General features: G+C 37.7%; 1 protein-coding gene across 2 annotated transcripts in view; it reads left to right on the plus strand.

Moving 5' to 3' along the window:
- The window catches only part of OCA2 (OCA2 melanosomal transmembrane protein), a 656,645-nt gene that overhangs the window by 424,403 nt on the left and 214,296 nt on the right, over positions 1-17,946 (plus strand). For both annotated transcript variants that reach the window (XM_072614578.1, XM_072614579.1), the window contains 2 exons: positions 6,694-6,753; positions 8,727-8,831. In XM_072614578.1, the coding sequence (XP_072470679.1) occupies positions 6,694-6,753; positions 8,727-8,831 (165 nt within the window). The remainder of the gene's footprint in view (positions 1-6,693; positions 6,754-8,726; positions 8,832-17,946) is intronic.

Consider the following 17,946-nt stretch of genomic DNA (forward strand, 5'->3'; position numbering starts at 1 on the left):
ACTTGAACCAGCTCTCCTAACTGGCACCACAAAAGTCTAACTGGCTGATCAGACCAATACAGCTTGGAATGCTCTACCAGAGGGTGGGTACAAACTGTCCATGTGAACATTTGGGGTCAGTTCTCTAAGTTTCCACATCCTGCATTTCCTTTGAGCAGTTTCAGTTCTTGTTTGCTCATAGAGCACAGCACTGTGAGAAATGTACTCACTTGAAACAAATAACAATACTCACTGTAAAGTTGGGGAAATTCTCATTTCTTTTAGCCAATTATTCCATATTCCTAGTGAATGGGTCATTCCCTAATGGAGAGGAAACTTGTTCAGACAAATGCAACACTTTTTGTATTGGTCCCAATTTGAATTTCCCATCTTACTCTTCATTGACTAGATGTAGTTTCCTGAACTTCTCACTTCATGTTCTCCTTCTTGATAGGTTCTCCTTTAAATAACTCATTAAGCATGCATACAAGCTTCTGACCTCATCAGAAGCCTGGCTCTGCTAGGTCCCGATTCTGATTAGAATTAGTAACCTCTGACACATTCATTCTGCTATTACTCAAAGCTGAGTGGAGTTTTAACAGAATTCCTCCTTTTGTTTCCCACAACACCTTCTCTGATGTGGGCATATCATGCTGAGGAGTCCTGTGCCAGTGTCTCCCAAGTTATACAATCAATTCCAGAGTTCTTAAGAGAGACTTTGAAAGTGTTCTTGTATTGCTCCTTCTGACCACCATGTGAATTCTTGCCCTGTGTGAGTTCTCCATAAAATAGTCTTTTTGGCAAGTGTACATTTTGCATTCAAACAATGCGGCCAGCCCATCAGAGTTGTGCTCTCTGAAACAGAGTTTGAATGGTTGGCAATTTAGTTCTAGAAAGGAACTCAGTGTCTGGTATCTTATTCTGCCAGGTGATCTTCAGAATCTTCCTAAGATAATTCAAATGGAAGTGATTCAGTTTCCCCACATGGTGCTGGTATACTGTCCAGGTTACCTAGGCATACAACAATGAAGTCAGCACAATGGCTCTGTAGACCTTCAGTTTAGTTGTCAATCTAATACCTATTCTCTCCCACACTTTCCTTTGGAGCCTCCCAAACACTGAGCTACCTCTGGCAATGTGTGTGTCAACCTCATTATCAATGAGTATATCCCTGGAAAGTACACTACCAAGATGGGGCAGCTAGGTGGTGGAGTGGATAGAGCACCAGTGCAGGAGTCAGGAGAACCTGAGTTCAAATCTTACCTCAGACACTTGACACTCATAAGCTGTGTGACCTTGGGCAAATCACTTAACCCCAGTTGCCTCATCTTGGGTCATCTCCAGTCATCCTGATGAATATTTGGTTACTGAATTCAGATGGCTCTGGAAGAGAAGTGAAGTTGGTGACCTGCACAGCCCTCCATCACTCAAAACAAAGTCAAGTGCAAGTCATGTCATCATTTCACTGATGGCATGGTCTGCTTTGGCAATGAAGGACGAACACACATACCTAGGTAAGTGAACTTATCCACAGCATTAAAACCAGAACTTTTAGTCATAGAGTATTGATTGGAATATTGAGATATTCCAATCTGTGTGACTTGCCCATGGTCACACAGTTAATATATTCCAAAGAAAGATTTAACCTCTGTGCTACTGCCCCAAGGCAAATCCTCTATTCAATATGTCATACTGCTTCTCAAGTTTACAACTATGATAAATAACCCCCTCTTCCCTTCATTTGCAGTTTTTACAGAAGTGAAGAAACATGATGTACCTTGAAGTAGTGGTAGTGGTGGTGGTGATGTCCCTACAATGGGCATGGTCCTTCAGGGATAGGGTGAGCACTTCAAGTCCACTTTAGAAAGTTCAGAGCTTCTGCCCTTGAAAGCTGAGGAAAGGTTGCTTTCTGCTGTCTCTTCCAACATGCCTTTAGCCAGTCTCCTGGTATTCTTGGAGCCAAAGGGAACATTTTTGAGCCCTATTTAATATTTGGAAGCAGCCAGCCCAGGTACTCACATTATTCGCTGTAACTATCAGGTGGCATTGTCTTTCTCACTGGGTTGCCACGTAGAAAGAACTCTGTAAACTATAAAAGTCTATTTAAAGGTGAACTGTTATTCTCATAATTATTATTCATCTTGTTTTACACACTTTACCAGTGGTGCCCAAGTTTTGCGCTGATACTCTCACAATATTAAAAGGTACAAGTGTCTAAACCTGTAAGACTCTAGAACAATATATAGGTTTTTATGGAGTTTAGGAAAGTTCAGGTTTAAGCATTGTGGTGGATAAGATGTGGATGGGCTGAGATCTTTATTATTTGGTTTACTACTCAAATTCATGAGATTGTGGATCCACTAAAATTGTCAATTAATCACAAGTCTGGGATAGCTTTAGCCTATAGCAACTGTGAGCTTTGCAAAACTACCCTGGGTCTATGTGAGGCTTACATGGCAATAGGATGACGATTTTGGTCATGACTATCTCTACTCATCTAGGGAAGGCAACAAGCATTTATTAAGCCCTTATTACATACCAAGTGGTGATCTAAGTGCTGGGGAAAGAAATGTGAGCAAAAAACAACCACTAAGAAGTTTGCATTCTAATGAGAAAGGCAGCAAACAAAAGAAAGCCAAGAAGGGGGAAAGGGGAGTTGCATGGGGTCAAAGTTCAGAAGGGCGATGAGCATTGGCCAGTATGGGCCTTTCTGAAAATGAATCAAATTAGCTTGAAGACATTGGATTTGTTGATTTTTCTCTTTATTAATTTTTGCTAAGATATTTTTGATACTCTGAAGATTTATCTTTATCTTTACCTGCTGAGATAACTGCAAAAAACAAATATATCTTTATCTTTGTACAGAATAGTCAACTGTATTACATACATGAATGGAGGGGAGCAGTGATGTGGATAATTAAAAATGGCAGATAATTAAAAACGTTCATTTGACTTTGTGATATGTCTTGTATATACCTTTATCATATCTGATTTGAGAATGTACAATCCTCTCAATTAATGAAATTATAACAAAGAGGTATATCTTAGGAGGAATTGGAAAGCTGTAAAGTTTAACTGGTCTCTGTTTTGCTGATCAGCCTCTATGACTTGAAGCTTAGAATGGGCAGCATTGTGTCTCGTACTCATACACAAAGCACTGATTTAGGCAATGTTAATATTTCCTTCTCTTTTTCTCCTTCACTTTCTTCTCCAACCATTAGAGAGCTGTGAGATCAGAAAAGTAGTCACTGCTTACATTAACCCTAATGAAGACTGGAGCCTCTTTCCTACCTTAAGGTAGCTGATAAGAATGGACACAGTTGAGTCGTCTGGGCTAGTGTTACCTAAACAGGTCCTTACCCTGTGACTACAGAACTGAATATCTTGATAGGGGTATGGAGCAAGAGGGCAAGGCTCACTGGGGTAGAATAATGCATCTCTGGGGAGTTGGCTTCCTTGGTTGTCTATTGGCCTTCCTTGTGTTGTATTGGAAAACACCATTTTCATTAGGTTATAGTTTAAAGTACTTGAGGACTTGGGCATTGGACATTCTAAAGAGTTTGACAGGGATAATGGATACAAGGTCAGTGATAGCTTTGTCTTTGACAGCACTGCCAAAGTCCTTCCCTGTTTGCTCAGGTAAGCTGATATTAGAGGTGTCATGATCCTGCCAGTCAATGGTCTTGGGACCCTTACAATGGACAAAAAGCAAATGACATCCCAGTGTTTCAGACAAGGAACTCTTCTCAGGAATCCAATTCTTCCAGGAACAAATAGACATAAAATAGCTTTCTTCATCTAATCCTGAATAAGTTTCCTCTATCCAATGTTAGGAAAGCAGGGCAATTAAAATCCGGGATCCAACATGGAGTAGCTACTGATAATATTTTTACCTGATCTCAAGATATTTATTAGCCATAGAATGCATCAAAGAACTGGGTCACATGGTCAAAAACAATGATGGTTGTTGGAAGGACTGGAAGAGCAGGGCTTTTTTTTTGTTTGTTTTTTTAACCTATTTTATGTCATGAACCTTTTTGGCACTCATGAAGCTTATGGAGAAATTCTTTCCTTGCCTTTAGTCATTGAGTAGACATTGCCTCAGACAATCTGAGGCTTGTGACAGGCCTTAATTTAGAAGGCCCAGGATCATCCAATGCATCTTGGGTCACTGCCAGTCATCTTGACTTTTGTCTTACTGCTATACTCCAATGACTGTGGAATGAGAAAGTGAGACTGAAAACTTCCATTAATCCTTTCTCACCATAATGTCTTTAAATGCATAAAATAAAATGCATAGGATTTCAAAGGAAACCAATTATATTCTAAATAATGAAGTAATTTTTTCCCATCCAAACTGAATGCTTGGGGGCCATAGACTTGAGGTTAAGAATAATAATAAAAGCTAATATTTAAAAAAAAACATTGTAAGATTTGCAAAGTACTGCACAAGTATTACAGTTTTATCCTCCTAGCCACCTGATGAGATAAATGTTATTTTTATCATGCCCCTTTTTACAGATGAGAAAACTGAGGTAGAGAGAAGTTAAGTGACTGGTCCTAGGTCATTAAGAATCTAAAGCTGGATTTGAACTTAGGTCTTCCTGACAGTAAGTCCAAGACTTTATCTATTACACCACCTAGTTAGAGCTCCTGAATCCTTCTATTTAGGGGGGTATGTTTTTGTTAGAGATCTCAGGCCTCTTGAAGATAGTTGTTCTCTGAGATGCCACCTCATATCTATCAGATGGGCTAATATGACAGAAAAGGAAAATGATAAATGTTGCCATGTATGTGGGAAAGTTGAGACACTATTTCTCTGCTTTTGAAACTATGAACTGATCCAACCATTCTGGAGAGCAATTTAGAATTTTGCTCAAAGGGAAATTGAACTATGCATACCCTTGGAGCCAGCAACAACACTATTGGATGTGTATTGCAGAGATCATAAGAAAAGCAAAAGGACCTCCATGTACAAAAATATTTATAATACTTCTTTTTGTGATGGCAAAGGATTAGAAATTGAGAGGATGCCCATCAACTGGGGAGTGGCTGAACAAACTGTGGTATATGAAAGCAATGCAATACTACTTTGTTATAAGAAAATGAAGAACAGGCAGATTTCAGAAAAAAACTGGAAAGACTTACATGAACTTCGTATAACCAGGAGAACATTGTACACAGTAACCGCAATGTTGTGTAATGATCAACTAAGAATGACTTAACTCTTCTTGGCAATACAGTGATCTAAGATAATTCCAAAGGACTTGGATGAAAAATGCATCCACATCCAGAGAAAGAACTGATGGAGTCTGAATGCAGATTGACACATGCCATTTTCATTTTCTTTATTTTTGTGATTTTTTTCCCCTTTGGTATGTCTCTTCTTTCACAGCATGACTTGTTTTAACATGAATGTTAAAAATTGTCTTTACATGTAATTAAAAAAATATTATTAAAAAAAGAAGATAGCTGTTATGAAATCCTGAACAATGTCAGATTTTGAGAAAGTCATTTAACGTATAAGAGGCTCAATTTTTTCATCTAAAATATGAGAGAGGACTAAACTGGATGAGCTCTTAAGTTCTTGCCAATTCTAACATTCTGTGATTATAGGCTTCTAAAAATTTTTTTGAATCAGATTTCCCCCTCCATGATGGAAAGTTTGCCAGCAAATTCTTGTTACTCATGAGTATGCAAATCTAGTTGTCAAATATAACTTTGTAAAGTAACTTGGAGAGGCAAGTTATTTGAAAGATTTTTCTAATAGGGAATTGTTTTACCAATAGAAAGAAGTGAGTTGGTGGGAAGGTCAGCAAACCTTTATTAAGTGCTTAGGCTGCTAGGCACTGTGCTAAATGCTGGGGACGCAAAGAAAGGTAAAGAGATATTTTATTCTCAAGGAGCTCATAGTCTTACTGGGGAAACAACATGTTCATTTAAGATAGTCATTTTTCACTTGGGTCCCACTCTTCATGACCCCTTTGGGGTTTTCTTGGCAAAGACACTGGAGTGGTTTGCCATTTCCTTCTCCAGCTCATTTTTTACAGATTAGGAAATAGGGTTAAGTGACTTGCCAAAGGTCACACAGCTGGGAAGTGCCTGAAGCTGGATTTGAACTCAGTTCTTCCTGACTCCAGGTCTAGCACTCTATTCAGTCTACCTCCTAGCTGCCCTGTTATTTGCTTTGCTACTGGTACCCTAAAGACTACGGGATCTTTCCAACTAACTGTACCTGGAAAGTCTTGGAGGTGTTGTCTTCCCCATTAGAGTGTAAACTCCTGGAGATTAGGGACTTCCTTTACTTTTCTATTTGCACCAAATTTTTTAGCACAGTTCATTAGTAAATACTTGATTTTTCCCCCCATTTATTTATTCATTCACTTATTCATTCAGCACAGACGTGTGCTATTATGCGTATTTTTTTTTTTAAAAAGGGAATCTTGAAATTCAGCTCAGCACTGACTGGAACATGTCATTGAGGGGCATCTGCCATAGCTATTGTGCCGTTTTGCTTGCTAACACTGCAATGTGTGCGTAAGTCAGTGAATTATTTATGTACAATATGATTCTGACCTTTTGTACAAAGAGACAGTTTTGGCATATGTTCTATTTCACTTTTCTCATTTTAAAGACGGCTTTTTTTTTTTTTTAAATTGTGGATGTGTATGGTCTTTTCTATATTGTCACTTGTGATCAATCCATTTCTTTTAGGCCTTGGCTCATCTCCACCTGATAGAATACATTGGAGAAAAAACAGCTTTGCTAATAAAGGTAACATTGAATGTCAGTTTAAAGTATTTCAATCAACCATGTGAATATTTTGACCGATCTTTTAGTTTTATACAAAAATTAGCATGAACAGTTTTTATTGATTACATAATAAATAACCAAAGGGGATCCATTGTATCAAACTGTCTTAAAAAACAGGGGTAGTTTTTTTTTTTTAAGGGAAAAGGTACAATTATATGTCTGCTACAAGTCTTAGGTTGGAAATAATTCTGCCTTTGAACAATATCTTGTCTGTCCATGTAACCAGGCAACCAGTGATTTCATTCAGATAATCTTGATGGTGTAATTATCCAAATGCAGGACTAACAAACTAATATTCTGTGTATAGGTTCTCCAAAGCATCACCATATTGGTGAGATCTGGATAATAACTGTATGATATTGAGCAAATAATTTGAGTATCAATTTTATCTTATGAGAAATGAGGGAATTTTATTAAGTAGCCTCAAAAGTCTTTTGCCCTTCCAAATTTTTTTATGAATCTAGCTTTTGTGTCTTATCTGACAGTAGTAAGTGGGGGAGATACCTCAATGAACTGACATGACTATTTAGTAGTCCCCTCACCAGGAAGCTGGAGTAGCTCCAGTTTCTTAATAGTTTAGGAAGAGTGAGAAGGACTTTTGAGGCCACTCATATCTGGAAACATAGAGTTATGTCTTGTGAGTACTGGACTAGGGCAAGGGTCAGCAAACTATGGCCCAAGTGTGAAATCTACCTTTTTTTGTATAGCTTGCTAGTTTAGAATAGGTTTTTACATTTTAAAATCCAATAGAACTTAAAAAAAAACATTGTTGGCTCAAACCACATTAAAAAAATGGTGCTGAGCCAGATTTGGCTCTTAGGCCTTAGTTTATTGATCCTTGGACTAGGCTATAAGGACTTTTGGATCTAGTTGTCAAACTTCAACAACACTAACTCCCAGGGTCCTATTATTTCTGACATGTATATATATATATACATATACATATACACACATATGTATATCTATATCTATATCTATCTATCTATCTATCTATCTATCTATCTATCTATCTATCTGTCTATCTATATACACACATATATATGATTAAAAAAATTTTGGAAGGACCCAGAAGGCATTCTCAAAGATAGACCTTTTGCTGCCTTCATACATGACATAGACATCATTGACTAGTTCAGAGGTTAAATAGTACTTGTGAAGCTTACAGAACAGTCCAATATATAAGACTACTAAAGGAACATAGACATGGAGAGGTGATCCAAGAACCTCAAACACCTAGACACTTAGAGCTAAACTTTTGTGCCACAGAGATCTTCCTCTTCAGTCTAAGTTTCTTTCCCTCTGTCTTTCCTCTCTATCTCACCCTCCTTCTCTCCATCACTCTTCTTCTCTGTCTCCTTTCCTTTTCTTCTCTCTGTCTTCCTCCTCTCTCTGTCTCTTTCCCCCTCTCTCTTTCTACCTTCTTTCCCTCATTTCTCTCCTCCTTCTCCATTCCTACATCTTCCTCTCCCTCTCCCTCAACCCTTCCTTTCCAGAGTACATAGGTGATGTTTGAATGCCCCTCTACAACTGCAGTACAGTCAGTTTTTCTAATCCTTAGTCCTGAGATTTAGGTTCTTTGTTTTTGCGTACTGATTATAGGCAATCTTGGGGTAGAAGAGGAACCAACACCCTCATTACAGGTATTGTCAGCCATGTTGCCTTCTTTCCCTTGCAGATGGACTCTTCTGCCTCCCTGATTGTGTTAGTGCTATTTCTGACTTTATAACTAACAACTAATCGTGCAGCTCTGGAAAAAAATCACTTCCTTCCATTCCTCATCCATAAAAGGAAAGGTTTGGGATAGAAGGTCTCTTCTTACAACCTCGTTCACCGCTAATATCCTATAAGTCTAAAGTTTGAATGTATACAATTAGAAAATGAAGGTCATGTATTTCCTTTTTAAACAAAGTGTGGCTCTGACTTTTCCTCATTAGATGGTTCCGGAGGATCAGCGCCTCACTGCTGCCATCATCTTAGTTGTCTGGATCTCAGCTCTGGCTTCCTCCTTGATTGACAACATTCCATTCACAGCTACCATGGTGAGTCTCTGTGTCTGAATGGTAGATTTTTAGCTCCTTTACTATTCTGGTGCATATGTGGAGAGGCATCCTTCTGTTTCTTTGGCAGGTGTCAGAAAGCAATTATTTCCATTAATTATACTGCAAGGGCCTGAAATAAGAATCAGGGCTTCTGTATCATTTGAAGGCTATCAATTGAAGGATTCAAAAACCTTTTCAGATTTTAAGAAAAGATCCTTACCTTTTGGCAAGAATAAGGTACCTACTTTTTTTTGTTGTTTTTTGTAGGGGGCAGGAGAGGCACTTGGGGTTAAGTGACTTGCCCAAGGTCACACAATTAGTAAATGTCAAGTGTCTGAGGCTGGATTTGAACTCAGGTCCTCTTGACTTGAGGGCCGGTGTTCTATTCACTGTTCCACCTAGCTGTTCCTTACCCCTGTTTTTTTTTTTTGTTTTTTGTTTGTTTCTGAAATGTTCCACAATTTCCTCCATTTATGGCTGTACTTATGGCTGTGCTTATGTTACTTCCTGGTCTTCTTCAGCAATGAAGAATGAACACACACACACATATTACCTCCTCTATCATGGATGCCTTCTTATGTTAGCTTCTATCTATTTTTCTAGTATTAGCTTAAATATTATCTCCTCTGTGAAATGTCACTTATCTTTCAAACCAGAAATTCCTTCCTCTGAACAAAATTAGCATTTGGTACCTATGAAAGTAGTTATTTGTGGACATTTAGATTATATACTCTCTGAGGTCAAATAGTATTTATTATTTTCTTTGTATCCTTACAGGCAGGAGCCTAATGAATATTTATTGAATGGATGTTGGCTTCAATCCAATACATTCTCTTTTTACCAGTCTCCTTTCCTCTATCAGCTAGGTTTCTCCCTGGCTCCCTAGGACCTTTGCAGTGTCCTTGGAAAGCATTGAACAGCTGCCACAGTGTGAGCAGACATTAAGTAGAATGTAGCAAGGTGAACCATGGTTCACAAAGTACTTAACTCTCACAGAGTTTGGCTACCATTCCCAGGATAAAGAATTATCAGGAAGCAGATTTAGTTGTAGATACTTCATGGGAGCTTGTACTGCATCTGATAGGTGAGCTGAATGTCCCTGTGGTACAGGGACGTTGTAGTTTAATGCTATTTATTGGATTTTCCCCTCCTTTTGAATTTGAAAAGTCTTTCTTTCCTTTAGATGTTCTGCAATTAAATGTATTGGATTTAGGATTAGACTTTATCCAGAAAATTTCTTTGCAGCAATAAAAGAACTGTTGTATTGATAACAACAGTTCAAATTTAGAGAGCACTTTAAAATTTGTGGAGTATTTTCCTCTAACAATAACTCTGTGAGATGTTATATTATTATACCTATTTTTACAGATAAGGAAATTGAGACTCAGAGAATAATTTACTCAAGCTCAAATAATCTATCAGTATTTATTAGAAACCTTGTGTGTGCCAGGCACTGTAATAAGTATGGAGGATACAAAGGCAAAAAAAAGTGAGTCTTCATAGTCTAAGGGGGAGATAGCTTACAAAGAACTATGTATAAGATGCATGCAAGTTAAATTGGGGGTAGTCTCAGATAGAAGGTGCTAAGATTAAGGAGGACTAGAAAAGACTTCTAGGAGAAGATGGGACTTTAGCAGAGATTTGAAGGAAATCAGGGAAGTCAGGAGATGGAGATGAGGAGGGAGAGTAGGCATGAGGGACAGTCAGTGAAAATGTGCAGAGTTGGGAGATGTCCTGTGCAAGGAATAGTAAGGAGACCAGTGTCACTGAGTCACATACTGCTTAGAGACAAGAAAAGTATCAAAAGAGTAGGAAAGCAGGAAGGGGCTAGCACCTAGCTATAGATTATGAAGTACTTTAGAAAATAAAAAGAAGATTTATCTATAATCCTGGAGGTAGTAGCAACTGGAGTTTGTTAAATAGAGAGTGACATGGTCAGAGTTTTTCTTTAAAGATTACTTTGACAGCTAGGTAGTGGATGGACTGGAGTCTTTCCCCCAAAGACTTGAGGCAGGGAGATCAACCAATAGACTATTTCAGTTATTCAGGCTTGAGGTGATAAGGTTATGCACCATGGTGGTTGCAGGGTCAGAGGAAAGAAGGGGACTCATAGGGAACACGTTATAAAGACAGAAACAATAAGTCTTGTCAACTGGTTGGGTATGGGGGAAATGAAGAGGTAGAAGCTGAGGATAACACCTAGTCTTAATCCAATGTTCTATAGTATAGTATAGTATAGTATAGTATAGTATAGTATAGTATAGTATAGTATAGTATAGTATAGTATAGTATAGTATAGTATAGTATAGACTATATAGTATACACTATACAACCCATCATCCTGAATACCTGTTCTTCCGTATGTTTTACTCACATCAAATAAAATAATTTCCCCTCCCCCCGATAATGGAATTAGAATTCTAATAAAACTAGACATCTTCAGGTGTCAGCTAGTGGTCAACATTCTGGTGATGAGCTCCTTTGTATTCATTTAATCTAATCTATGCAGAATCTTTTTCATTAGCACTTAGTTGAATCTTTTCCAGCTTGGTAAAAATTGCCAGAATGTGTATTTCATTGACAGCACTTTCAAGGACCCAAAATCACCTCTATGGCATCAGTGATAAGACATTGGAATGGGAACTCTTATTTAGGAAGAGTGATGATGGGGGATCTGGGTACAGACATGAGAGTTATTTCAGAATTAGCTGTCTACATCAAGATCATTGCATGGCTAGAACAAAGAGAGAAATCAATACCAAATTAGAAGAAAGGAGAATAATAACACTACAATACAGGGTACAATTACAGAAGTTCCTATCTGACCTCTTTAAATTGGATGTTGAGTAGCAAGAGCTAGGGAGGGACAGAATTTTTGTCATTACATGAAGGAGTTTATACAAATAGTCATCATAACAAGAAGCCCCCAGAAATTTCCTTTGCCAGGAAATACGTAATCTCTTTGGTCAAACAAAGAGATATGGCTGCTAAGAGAAAAACCATGTTAAATAATTATCTCTTTTGTAAAACATAATAGAGGAAGCTAGTGGAAGATTATAAGTAATATGACTTCATTTAACTGTGAAAAGTTGTTGAGAGGGAAATAATCCTATAAAGAATATAGCCTGAAATTAAAGTAATCCAGGTCATCCCTCCCAAATTCCTAGATGAAATTAGAATGATGAAAACAAATAGATGAAAAGGACAGATCTGTTGGTATTCTTGAAAATATCTCTTCTGATCAGCAATGATGGCGGAAGTAGAATGCTTAGATTTTATCAGTGAAGTAACTGCTATAAGAATGGGGTAAGGTGCCTAAGAAGATGAAGTCAGGGAGGAACAATTAAATCCAGCCATCCAAAAGAAATACCCAGTGATGAAATAATTTTAAGGGTACCTAAGAAACAATTTTCAAGATGTCACAAAGCTGGGAAGATTCTAAAACGATGGAAAAATATCATAAATGTCAGTCATTTCACAAGATGATATCCATCAGTAACTAGTGACCAAAATCACTACTTTTTTTTTTTTTAACCTCTGTAACATCTTGATGACAACATCCTATGAATGCACAGAGGAGATTATGATGAAAAATGATAAGTGAACAGGCAGGGCTTTAGTGAATAATCTGTACAAGATTACATCTATAGTCACAAAATGGATTGAGAAGTATAGAGAAAATTAAATCCTGATGTGTGATTATTCATTAAAAAAAAAGAAAAGAAAAGAGTTGACCTGGTAAAACAAAACGAAGTTTCAGATCCTCTTCTGGAACAAGGTATTTGTGTACCTTTGTGTACATGTGTATTAAAATCATATGAGAATTTGTGATCATTTTTTTTACCATGGAAATAATGGTTTAATGATTTACCGAGTATCACCACCAAATGAGGCATATGTAAGGAGACATATTCTCATAAAAACATATTTACCACTTTCATAGGAGATATCCTACAGTACAACAGAATAGAGATAGTCTATCTTCCTGTTGATGGTTATGTCCTCTGAGAAGATTGTTAATTGTAAGGATCACATTGTACTACCATTCAGCTCCTAGGAGTTTCTAACCTCTCAGTTTCATGAGGCAGCCACCAGGACTGGAAACACATCTCTCAGGGTCACTATTCTGTCACCTGTTCTCAGGAAAAGAAACACAAAGCAGAAAAGTCAGCCAAGGACTTGAGATCCAGTCTCAGGTTCCCCTCCTCTCCCCTCCCCTCCTCTTCCCTTCTCCATTCCCTGCTTCTCTCCTCTACTCTCCCAGATGGCTCAGGAGAAGAAAGTGAGGCTGGTGACCTTGCACAGCCCTCCCTCATTCAAATCAAAGTCAATTGCAAGTCATGTCATCATCTTGATGTCATGGTCCTCTTCGAGAACAAAGGACAAACGCAACAACCTGAAGTCCAATATGTTTCACACCTGGATAAATTATGGCAAACTCTTGAATGTCGAAGTAAATTTTGATGCTTGAAAGATCCTGATAAAAGTAAGACAGTGGCAACTTCTGGGATGATATTGATATTAATATTCAGGATATTAATATCAACAACCTTGATAGCTATGAGAACTACTTTGACTTCAGCAAATATTGTAAACTTTAGCTGGTGCTCTTGTCTTCCTCTGTCAAAGTGGCAACCATGTCTTATGATAAATAGCATATTTAGACTTCAAAGAAATTGTCTGTCTTCCCCCTACAGTTATCTGCCTCTCTTTGATAGTCAGCTTATCAATCACTATTTCTGGAATCTCCCCTGAAGCTGGAAGGCAGCTGAGTGCCTTTCTCAAAAACATTCCTATTAAACATGTGTAAGCTGGTATTTTAAAGATATACATGCTGTTGTAAGTGCTGGAAGGAATATGTTTTTTGCTACAGGACTAAGGAAATGTTTTAATAGTACATAATGAAATAGCTATTGGAAGTCTCATGAATTAGATTATTTGCAGAGGGCCCACAGGGTATCAGTAGTATTTGTCCCAGCTGCTTTGTGTGCTGAATTTTGGGCATGTCAGCCTTCAAGATTTGGAGCCTTCTTAGGGAACTAGTAGAATAGATGTTCCTTGAGGGCAAGAAGTATTTTTATAATCCAATGAGACAATATTTTTAAATTGCTTAGCACAGTGCCTGGCACATAGTAGTACATTTAAAAAAATTGCCTTTAAAAAAACAAACAACATTTTGCCTTTGAATCCTACAGTATCTAGCATAGAATCTTGCACATTAATGCAAGATTAATGTGGATTATATTGTATTGAATCAAACTCAAAGGATCAAGGCCAGCCTGCCCAGTAAAACCTGATGCATAGGAGGATATCAGGTCATCTTCACAGCTGTCTCTTGTGGGGAAGAGGAGATGGTGGAGTCCAGCTAAATCATACTTTCTCTTTTTATTTTTAAAATGAATCCTGTGTTGTACTAGGCTATACTACACTTTTTTCACTACGATTTTAGTATGTTGACCAACTGTTTTCATTTATAATTCTATTTTAATTCAGAGACTGAGTTGGAAACCTATAGTATATCATGGGGATATTGACAGGTACAGAAAGCTATGAGAATAGATTGGGGCTAGAATGTTGTGTTAGTTGGGTTTGAAAATGACTTTCTTAGTGGTATGCTTTGAAACTTACATACATACAGGATTCTTCCTGTATGGCTCAGTAATATAGATAATAACATGGAGAATCCACTGTAATACAGTTGTCTCAGTAAAGATTTCAGAGCATATGAAACATTTAGGAAATGTCAGAAGGATGATACCATCCCTGACCAGAGAAAAGGTGAAAAAAAAATCCTACTGACTACATTTGCATATTTTACATCGCTGGCAAGATCTTGTCTGCTGGTAGCAACTCAGAGCTCTCAAAATTATACATTTTTAATGCCATGCTCCGGATATGATTTGTAGGTGTTAGAAAAATTCAGGAGACTTTTCCAAAGCTCCTATTCCATCTTCTTGACCTGATCAAGTCTTCCTGAGTAAGCACTTGTTTCTATAAAGCAATCTTTTTATTCATCTTTAATTGACTCTTTCATGGCTTCCACAATGGTTGTTATAAACCTTTTCTACTTTTCTACCACCTCTTTCCTCCAGTATTACTCTCACCTTACCTTCTATTGTATTTTCCGAAGAAGCTTAAAATTACCTGCTGTGGACTCCCTCAAATCCACTCCTCCACTTTTTTTCCTCTAGTCTTAGTCAATGAAGACAAGCCCCCCTCTTTGCTAAGGCTAACCTTTCCTTCTGTACTCTTCATCCTCTCCTCTCCTGAGAAGACTTAGTTACCTTTCTCCATTAGTTATTTTCCATAATTTTTTCCATAATTTTCATTCTTTTCCTTTCTATTCACTGATCTTGACTTGTATTTTACTCTCTCCTCTGCTCCTGTGATTCTCTCATTTTTGCAATGAAAAAGACTTACCCAGGGGTGGGGAATCTGTGGCTTTGAGGCCACATGTGGCCCTCTAGGTCCTGAAGTGTAGCCTTTTGCCTGAATCCAAGTAGGATTTGTTCTGTAAAGTTTGGATTCAGTCAAAGGGCTGCACTTCAGGACCTAGAGGGTCACATGTGGCCTCAGGTTCCCCACCCCTGGATTTAGCCCTCTCTCTCCATGTCTTCATCTTTTAAAGTCCTCAATATTATTTTAGACCCAACTCAAATTGTACCTCCTTCATGAAACATTCCTTGATCTGCCTTCTTTCCCAAAGCATAGTGATCTCTCCTTCCTTGAATTTCTTATTAGACTTTTTCTGGATCATGTTGATTAGACAGTCCTTCTCCCCATGCATTTGATTGTCTAGCCAAGCTGACCTATTCCCTGTCATCCATACATGACATTCCAGTTTCTGCTTCAATAACATGGTGCGTGCTCTTTTCCAAATCTTAAATGTTTCCTCCTTACCTCTGTTTCTTGGGAACCCTTAGCTCCCTCACCTTTTGGATCAAGTCCTGCCATCTACAGGAAGTCCATCATCATTCTCTTCCTTAGTTAGTGTTCTCACACTCATTATATATTTCATATGTATTATCTCCTATCTTTTAGCACCTAGCATGATACCCAGCATATACTAGGCATTTAATAAATGTTTTCCAATTAATCAATTGATTAGAGCTCCTCTTTATGCTTAATTCATTCTCCCTTGTACTTATTTCACCCTTCCTTATGTCGTAGTCATTTGTCTACGTCTTTCCTCTTTTTAAAATTGTGGGTTACTTTGAGTCAGAGGCCTGTGTTACATCTCTTGCTATAGTCCCAGCTACTAGTACAGTGCTTGGTATATCATAGACAATAAATGTTTGTGAATGAATGATCAAAGTTCCAGATAACATTAAAAAGAATAATACAGTTATTGATAAGTTGGAACACCATGAAGAGTTTGCCACATATCCTGAGGTGATCTTAGATTGAAATCATCAGCCATTTTAGAACTATCAGAAGTTTACTGGCTCCATTTCATTTTAGTAGTGGAGTGAAGCAGGCTTTCAAAAGAAATAAGTGCCATTGAACTTTTTTTTAAATGGAGCTATGCTTGAAGAAGAAACAAAGCCTCTTCTTTGAACTCAGGTGGGAAAGATGAATGACAGTACTATAAGCAGAAAAAAAGATTTAAAAAATTCAAATAAAGGTACGATACCAAGGAATCAGAGAAGCAGAACTGTGTTCAGTCAGGCTCTGCAAATAGTGATTGGAGGTGCTAACCAAAGAATGGTCAACACTACTAACAAATAGGGAAATTTGTTGGCAAAAACTTTAAGAATCTATATCTTAAATCTTCCTGAAACTCTTTTATCTGAATTTCTGTTAGATCTTTAAAATTATTTTTATTCCTTGAAGAATTTTAGATCACAGAATTAGAATGGGAATAAGAAATCCCAACTGAATTTATCCCCAAGCAAAAATCCCTTGAATGCATCTCTCCAAAGCAATGGTCATCCTTTGCTTAGAGATTTCAAGTGACCTCTAATGGCAACCCATTCCAATCTTAGATTAGTCTAATTGTGTGGGAGTTTTCCTTCTAACAAGTCACAACCTGCTTCACTGCAATTTCCACTCAGTATTCTTAGTTCTGTCTTCTAGGAACAAGAAGAACAAATTGAATCGCTTTCTCATGTGACAAATCTTTATGTTCAAAAAGACTATGATAGTGTATATAGCTATAATCAAATAGAGGAAAGCTTAATGAACAGTATTCTACACTGTTCACAGTTGAAATATGCTTTTTGATTTGCAGTTGAGAGCACTGGTCCTTTGCTCTCCTTTTTAGATTAATGTCCCAAACTCTGTGAGTAGGGATAGCTTTTGTTTTTTATAAAGATCATTGAGTATGTGGAACATGTTGATGATATTATCTGTGAGTGGAGCCTGTGGAGTAAGGCTGGTCGTGTTATCCTCCATGTTTGAAATGACAGTAACTTTCAGAAGAGGTCAGTGGTCTGGTAGTGGCAGGCAGTCAAGATACAGAGTAAGTAAGGTTTAAAGAAGAAGGAAGTCTTTCTATTGTTCTTTCATTTCATCTTCTCTATCAATAAAAATTATTTTTGACTTGAAACATATAGACCTGACGAGGTTAAAGAGGAAAGTGAAGCACAAAATAGGTGGGAGCATTATCGAGAAAGCATGTCCCTATTTTCCTAAAATGAGTTCGTCTCCAGACTCAAATTATAAGAATACTATAAAACAACAAAAGCAACTTATATAAATGTGATTATGTCACTGCTCCAGATAATGTCTAATTATGAAGAACAGGAGAAGTGACAGATTTAGAGATTAGTAAAGTCATGTGTCCTTGGGCAAATCATCTCAGGGCCTCACTGTCCTCATCTATGAATTGAAAGAGCTGGGCTAGTTTAACTGTAATGTCCCTTCCAGCCCTAATATTATCAGATTCAAGGAAATGCCCCAATATGTAAAAAAAGAAAAGAAAAAAACCATAGACTATAGGTCTACAAGGATTCCCACTGTGTATTAGATCATGTTTGTGGATGGCACATTTCCAAGGTCTCCTGATAATGTCAACTCAAAAAAGATATTGGAAACCTGTGTATGTTTCCAATAGTATTGGGGTGGGGTGGGAAGCAAGGGGACAGATTAGATGGGATTTGTTAAGAGCTACTGG

The sequence above is a fragment of the Notamacropus eugenii genome, chromosome 5, assembly GCF_028372415.1.
Source record: "Notamacropus eugenii isolate mMacEug1 chromosome 5, mMacEug1.pri_v2, whole genome shotgun sequence".
Lineage (NCBI taxonomy): Eukaryota > Metazoa > Chordata > Mammalia > Diprotodontia > Macropodidae > Notamacropus > Notamacropus eugenii.